We start from the raw sequence: 8,025 nt of genomic DNA on the forward strand, positions 1-8,025 counted from the left end.
TACTGTGAAAACTGTAAAATGCAAAATAATTGATCTCAATTTCTGAGAAACAGTATAAGGCATTATAAGATCCAAAAGGTTTGTCAATATTCAAAAGGTTTATTAGTATTTCAAGCCTAAGGAAAGCTTGCTGTTCTTTATAATAAGTAAAGACATTGTATACATTATAAGGCATAAAAGATTTGTTCACATTATAAAGGTACATAAAGTTTTTTATCCCTTGCAATAAGTAAAATGACTTATATTTGATCTCGAAAATGATGAGGAGTATATACTATAGGAAGGATGGTATTAATTATAATGTATGCAAATTAATATAACAGTCTAAAAGACTGTTCCAAACCAATATACATTTTTCTGCCTTATAATGTTGACAGAAGCCTTACTAAAGAATTGCAATGTATATACAAACTCTACTTATATTCATTTTACTTTTTCACCCTTACATGCATTAATAATGATTCAAATTATTTATATTTTCGTGGCAATATTACAACGTTACTAAATACTAATTATAGCACTAACAGGTGCAGGAGTGAGAAGAAAAGTAGTAAAAGCAGAAAGCATACTGTATGAGTGTCAGAGTAAGAAATGAGACAAACAGCTGATCTTGTTAACACAAAGCAAGGGAAACAGTTATGAGACTTGCTAAATGAGGCAAGTAAGGTGAACGTCAATGTGTAGAATTAGAAAGTGGAAAAACGAACCTAAACCTCATCCATGTGTGTATTGTCTGGCAGGTGAGTGTCTTACGTTCGAGTAGCCAGTCCTTGACCCTGGCCAGCCAATCCTCCTGCTTGGGACTGTCCACACCCTTCGCAAGCCTTCCAAGCTCTCAAAATGGCTGCAATCAATGACTCCTTGTCCTCCTCAGGTTCAATAGTGAGCAATTCACCAGAGGAGCTGAAAACCTGCCTAGAAACCTGGTAGTTAGTTAATGTAGCTTTAAGTAAATTTAAAAATGTATAAAACATACCCATTCCACCAATTAAGTGTGTCCTGGACCCATAGAGACTTGCAGTCTTCAAAAAACTCGAGAATAGTGTAATAAAACGCTTTGAAATTAAAATTTTCATTGACCTTGCTGAAGGTTTCAAGTGTTGAAATAAAAAAGCATGCCTATCATATCAAAAGTATTGTCAGTGTTGCTAGATTATATCACTATCACAGTCTGAGTACTTACCTGGACACATATGTAGGCAATCATCTCTAGGGTGACAGACTTCATACCTACAATCTCAGCATTATTTGCCTGCATTGTTTTACCTTTGCTACCAGGCTCAGCATCTGTAGAACTTGGGCTTGTAAAGATCAGCCAAAGGCACTACAAAAGAAGTATCAGTATTTGTAAAGAATAATAGGAGTGTACTTACTTTGACAAGAAAACAGCCTCAGAATAGGCCCTTGTCCATTACTTCTGGATTGTATGACCCTTCCTCATACAGGAACACAGGGAATGACCTATGTGTGATTGGGTATTTTTTTGACTTTACATTGTCTTTGAAACTATACAGTAAGGATATGAGTAAGAGTGTTCATTTTTTGTTTGACTTCATCTGTTGGTCTGCATACCTTTCCTTGCTACTGTGTGCATGCAGGAGTAGCATTAGTACAATCATCTGTAACAATTGTAGATAGTGTATACCTCTGCCCATCTTACTTGGTTGATTGTCAATCAGTAGTTCTGGCTGGCCTTCCTTGAGCACATGGTAGTGCCCCCTCTGTTTGAGTGTAGATGTGTTGTTACTACAACCTTGCTCTGCTTTCTTGTTCACCTAAAGTAAATAGAATAGATTAGTATCATTAGTGACAACAGAATACAGTGTGTGATAATGAAAGTCTGATGACAGAGATGGAGAATGAATTCTGAGGGAATGAAGATAGATAGGGATAGTACACACACACATGCATTGGCTACAGAGTGGACATTGGCTGCAAAGTTATTTTGTCTGTCAACTAGAGTAGAACAGTAAGGAACATGATAGAATGGATAGGTACAACTTCATTGTGTTATGCACGTACCTCAACCCAAAGTGCCTTAGCCTCTAGACTAGAAAGCACTTCATAATAGGCCCTCTCATTAGAAAAGAGTGTAAGGACACTCTTATAAACCCTGAAGAGAAGGTCCTTCTCTTCTTCACAACTGACACAGAGTTGTCAGTAATTGTCAGAGGAGCAGAATATAATCAAACTTACACATTTGTAATAACTCTCTTACAAAGTTCCATGTCCTTAGTGTCATAGTTTGTAGCTGTCACTTCCATTCTTGAATACATTTTGAGAGATTCAACAGTTATACTATAGTTCATAGCACCTAGAATGTTAACCCAAAGGTCAATGTTCTACTTGATAGACTGTGAGAGCTGACATATTTGTTTGAGTGTGTCTCTGTACCTGTACATTATAAATGTTATAAGTGAATGTAATGGCATGTAAAAACAACAAGATGACTCACTTGATTTGCTTTGAACAGCCAGATTTTGTTATAAGGCTCCTCTCCTCAAGTGTTTACTGTTTTGAAGGCAGTAGGACACTTGGCAGAGAAGGAACCTTACTTGGGTCAAGGCTTGGTGCTCATCCTTGGTTGAGAGGGGGTGGGGAGGACAACCTGAGTTTGTATGAGTGAAAACAAACTGGCATATTAAGTAACTTGAGAGGAAGATGGATTGAGACAAGAGAACAAGGACTGAGAGCACTAGAGATAGTATGAGGGTAAGTCAGCAAAGTCCAGTAAGTTATTAAAAGTGATTCAAGGAACAGTACTAACTAGGATACTGCTGACAAGTAGTAATATTAATACTTTCTGTGTCAAAGATAGAAAGAGGATGAAAGGAGTGAGTGAGTGAGGACAAGGAAGTAAGGCAACTGTGACTGAGAGCAAGAGCCTGAGAGTGTTGACAATAAGAGCTCTTGGTAGGGGGGGGGGGGGGAAGGACTTATCTAGCAAAAATATGCTAGGAAAAGCAGGTGTATCCAAAATGAGAGGATTTGATATACCTAAAATAAGAAGTACACAGTCACTTGGCTGTCAGTGCTCTGCATACACTGTACATAGCCTTACACGTGTAAAATACTTAGCTCAAACATGTGTAAATTCAGTGTTTCAGCTGTATATTTAGTGATGTTCAATAAATGCATAAATTGACTAGCTTGAAATCATTAATATTAGTCTGCATCCAAGCCAGGGGTCAAATATTGGCCAAGCTGCTAGGGAACTTCAAGTTAGCTTTATGTACAGAATTGAAGGCATCTTTCATGACATGTAGTAGGCTGTAGCTATAATAATGAACTTTGTACAGCTTGAATGCAGAACCCACTTGCTATTAAAGTTGACATATGGGTGGATCTGATACTACTCAGCAATCAAGAAAATGCTTACCATTTTCCTTCTAGTCTAGTAGTGCTTCTCAATTTACTTACACTAAGATACTTGCACTTTAGCATGGAGGACAGTACCATTGTTGTGGGACTGTAGTGTACCTTAATACTTACTATATGGAGTATATGTCTGCACAAGTCTTGGGAAGAGGTCTGACCCACTTCTCAGACTTGTACTGAGAGCAGAAAATGATGATTGCTCACTTAAAGCAAATACAAATTATTAAAAAGACAGAGATGAAACATACAAAGTAATAAACAATGTCTAGTAGTGTTACAAATAGTGATTGCTATGATTTGCACAGCTTGTGCAAGTCTTCTTACTGCTTTCCAGAGTACTCTCAGGCTAGCATGGTCTCAGACTTGTGCTACAACCTGTGTGTAAGGTAGTAAGGGAAGTAAATTGAGAAGGGCTGATATGAGCTTTAATATTCTTCTACAGTTTGCTACATAGGCACATATACTGTCACAGCAAGCATATCTGTAAATTACACTACTGTGAGGGAGTACTAACAGTAGCAACACATATCACTGTATCTAAATCTCAGTCCTGGTCAGTAAAGATCACCAATATTGATCTATCTTGTTGTGAACCTCTACATGTCAGATACCAGCAAAGCAGACATTCAAAGGCATATGTCAGACTAGACTGTACTTCTCTAACTCTTTAAGATGCCTTCCTTTGTTTGTGAGGCTTGTGGTGAGGTCTTTAAGAAGAAGAATGTATGAGCAATCCATTACAATTATTGTGTTGATGCAAGTAGTGGTCTGAACTCTCTAAAATGTATTAGAGAGTCAAATAATAAAGTGAAAAAGAGAATAAGGTTAGGTACATATGATAGTATCTTGATTCTTGGGCAATGCTCACCATTTTGTGTAGCTGAGACCTAGGCATTCAAAGTGGAGGATGATACTCAGACTGTTCCAGCCCTATTTGACAAGCCTCTTGAGTTTCCTGAAGGAACTAAATGTAAGAAACAACTACTAAAGCAATTTACAGATCTCCTACCATCTACTTCAAACTTGTCTGTACTTCCTACTGTATCTCTTCCACACCTTCTTGAGTTCATACCATCTTAGCTTCCTTCTCTACTACCTTGAGTCCCCTCTCCAACTCAAGCAACTCCAGAAATCATGTAAGGAACAAGAAGGAGGCTCTTTTTGTCTGAGCCAAACAAATACAAGTTGCTTTGAGAGTACCCAGATTTGCCAGATGACTTCCCTGACAAGACACTCAACCTTGAGGACTTATGCAACTTACTTAGACTTTCTGTAGTTGATGCTCTGACTCAAACGTCCTCACTCCCTGAACTTATCACTAATAAATATGTGCTGTTCAATAATGCAGCAACTTACCTTTTAACAAGCTGGGCAAATCACAAAGTGAAAGAAAAGACAAATAATGAGCTGGATGTCCTTGTACACAAAGTCTTGCTTCATCCAGACTTCAAGCTATTGGACTTAGTAGACTACAGAGCAAGGTAGGAGAATTCACACATTGACAGTCCACACCACAATAATGATTCCCCTGAGTCTTCCTATTCTGATGACTGGCACAAAGGATCAGTTAAGATCAAGCTACCTTCTGAAGACAATAAGAAGTGGCCTGGGGGCAAAGAAAGAGCTCCTGAATTCAAAGTCAGGAGAATACACTACTGGCCCTTACTAACAACAATCTTTAAAGCCTTGGACAACCCTTGTTCTCCTCCTTTTCATTATATGCCTTACAGGGAGCTTTGGAGACTAACAGTATGTGTAGTATTAGAGCTGTATAGCAAACTTTCTACTGACCCTTAATTATCTCTCCTCTTCCTTAAGCATGACTCCCCTCCTGAACACATTTATAGTGAACTATATTGCTCAGATTATTGGTTGGAAGCCCACAAAGAAGTACAAAGCTTTCCAACACAAGACAGTGCTGAAAACTTTGTACTTCCTCTTATTCTCTATTCAGACTCAACACATCTTGCAAATTTCGGTTCTGCATCACTTTGGCTAATATACATGTACTTTGGAGGCTAATCTAAGTACATACATTATAAATCTTCACAGACAGCTTGCCATCATCTAGCATATATTCCTTCAGTGAGTACATTCCTTCTATATTTCTACTGTTCTTTGTGATACATGACCTGACATACAGTATTTACATTGATAAAGCTCCCAGCATCAGTTCAAGATACATATAATGAGGTTTATGGACAATCTACATCTTTGGAACTCCTCACTCACTTAAAGTGCAAACTATTTCAAGCTGTCTTGTCCCATATCCTCTTACAGCCCAAAATTCTCAAAGCATACAGCTCTGGTATTCTATTCAACTGCTCAGATGGAAAATTATACAGGCTCTTCCTAAGGTTTGCTTTTTACTCAGTAGACTACCCTGAGAAGTACGTCTTGTATCTATTTACTATCTTCTTGTTTGCATACACTACAATCTTCACCTCAATTTATACAAGGATAACTGAACATTGCTACAGGATGCTCATTACTAGCTTGCATGTTTTAGGCAAATTCTCAAGCCCTACAGATATTACACCAACCAAATTCAACCATATGCTTAGTACCAGAGCCAATCAACAAAGACAAACTCACAAACGTATTAATGATACAGTACAGTAAGAGAAGATTTCTAGAGCACAACAGTAGATTTTTCAATTAGGGAAGCCTGTAGAATCCACCTGGATAAAAAATCTCCTTAAGGACAGATCCCTCATACCAGTTAATGTAAGTGAACTGTTACTATCCAGGCAATGCTCCTTATTACTCACTTATCTTATTTTTATAGAATGCTTTTTCTATGCTTTGCAAGCACAGATTCAATTTCTTTGACTTATTTGTCCCAGACCCTATACACAAATTTGAGCTGAGGGTCTGGAAAGCAATATTTACTCACCTCTTACACATTCTTTTTGTGTAGGGAGGAGAGAGCATACTAATGCTTAATAGAAGGTAAGCATCTATGTTATAGCCTCATCAATTACCTTGCTGTTGTCTATTTAGATATATTCATTATATTTTAGGTATCACCATACTCCTACATTCAGAATGGATACAATCTGGCAATTTTCCAGAAATATGTTTGTAATGAAAAACATTACAGCCAGAGACTTCAAAGATATTCTACAGGTAAGTACCTCCCTCAAGACTATTAATATATATGTACTACAATAGGATGTGTATTACCTAGTGCACTATACCAGCCTTTAAGGATTTACTACTAAAGAAATATAATAAAGTGGTCCTTGACCTTTTATTCATCTTAGCAACCTAGCATACACTTGCAAAGCTCTACATTCATACAGAGACTACAGTTCAGTTCCTTGAGGAGACAACAACATTGCTGGGATACCAGGTACAATGCTTCAAGAAGACTGTATGCTTGGCCTACAATACACACAAACTCTTAAAGGAGATTACTGCTCAAGGACATTGTCAAGCTGCCCTACTCAATAAGGGTAAGGCAAAGGGACTGGACACAAAAACAATCAGATCTAGTGTGAAAACTAAAACACTCAACATCAATATGCTGAAATTTTATTCTCTTAGTGTATATGCTTCTGCCATTTGTCAATTCAGTATGACTGATTCATACAGCACACAAATTGTTAAGTGTCTACTTCACAATACACTCTCCATACTTATCTCAATTGTGTATCTTCACAGGGGGAGTCTCAGCATAGGAGACTCAAACACATGTATGCTAGGACAAACAAGCAAGACACTGCAAAGGCAGTTTCACAACTAGAGGGTAGGACCTGTAAGATACATAAGATTAATTCTTGTATCAGCCTTAATGATGGATCTGGGGATCCTATCAAGCCAAGGGATCTTAAAGTCCATTATAACATGACAGTATCAAAAAAGGATTCTATCCATCTTTATCAGTGGCTTTCAGATAATGATTCTGACCCAGCTTTACAGGTGAGTACATTATTGGTCTCCTCTTTCTATTTCATGTATACAAGCACTGATGCATTACACACTTGCTAGAATTTCCTACCAAGTCTTTGTAGGCACCTGCTTGAACACATTCTCTCAAGACAGGAAGACAAGACCTTCACCATGTCAGCGACAGCGTAGAGGGGACCCGAAGGCTCAGCGAGGGGACCCAGGCTACAACTATCCTACACAACAGAAATACGGAACGCGGGCACCGGAACGTAGTCGGAACTCGCGGAACGGGCGGAGAGAGAGAGTGAGACAAGAGTAGGGTATATAGAGTGAGCCTAAGAGTACAGGACTACCTGGAGTAGACGAGATCAAGACTACCCGGACCAGTCTGATCTCGTACGCCTATATATACTAAACTACACAAGAGCACTCAGGGAGTATGAGCCACTAAGAATGATAAGCCACGAAGAATGAAAGAAAGGAATGTCAAAGATAAAGGTACAAAGAATGAAGGGATGGACAAAGGGTAAGAGACCATAGAATGATACAAAGAATGAAGGGGTGGTCAAAGGAATGGAAATGATGAAGTAAGGAAGGGTAGTGGCAAGAGTCAGCACGCATATAGTCCATAGACAGCGCCCCCGAGGGACGGAAGTCCCGAGTTCCGGTACGGAAGGTGCGGAATCCTCGGAACTGAAGGTACGAGAGCGGAGAACCGTACATCACCCCCCCCCTCTAAAACCATCGTCCCGA

At 38.7% G+C, this 8,025-nt stretch overlaps 2 protein-coding genes across 2 annotated transcripts; one reads left to right on the plus strand and one right to left on the minus strand.

The window, feature by feature from the left end:
- Positions 1 to 749: 749 nt before the first annotated feature.
- Positions 750 to 1,258, minus strand: FOMMEDRAFT_155565 (uncharacterized protein; the record flags this gene model as incomplete). The annotated part of the gene is made up of 3 exons (XM_007265976.1): positions 750 to 915; positions 977 to 1,119; positions 1,184 to 1,258. 3 exons carry the CDS (start codon positions 1,256 to 1,258, stop codon positions 750 to 752), a joined length of 384 nt encoding a protein of 127 aa, XP_007266038.1.
- A 4,280-nt stretch (positions 1,259 to 5,538) lies between these two features.
- FOMMEDRAFT_54362 (uncharacterized protein) lies at positions 5,539 to 5,778 on the plus strand (the record flags this gene model as incomplete). Its single annotated transcript, XM_007265977.1, has 1 exon — positions 5,539 to 5,778. A coding segment is annotated over one exon (240 nt), but the record flags the coding sequence as incomplete, so codon positions are not given.
- Between the last annotated feature and the right edge of the window lie 2,247 nt (positions 5,779 to 8,025).

Source organism: Fomitiporia mediterranea, assembly GCF_000271605.1.
Source record: "Fomitiporia mediterranea MF3/22 unplaced genomic scaffold FOMMEscaffold_5, whole genome shotgun sequence".
NCBI lineage: Eukaryota > Fungi > Basidiomycota > Agaricomycetes > Hymenochaetales > Hymenochaetaceae > Fomitiporia > Fomitiporia mediterranea.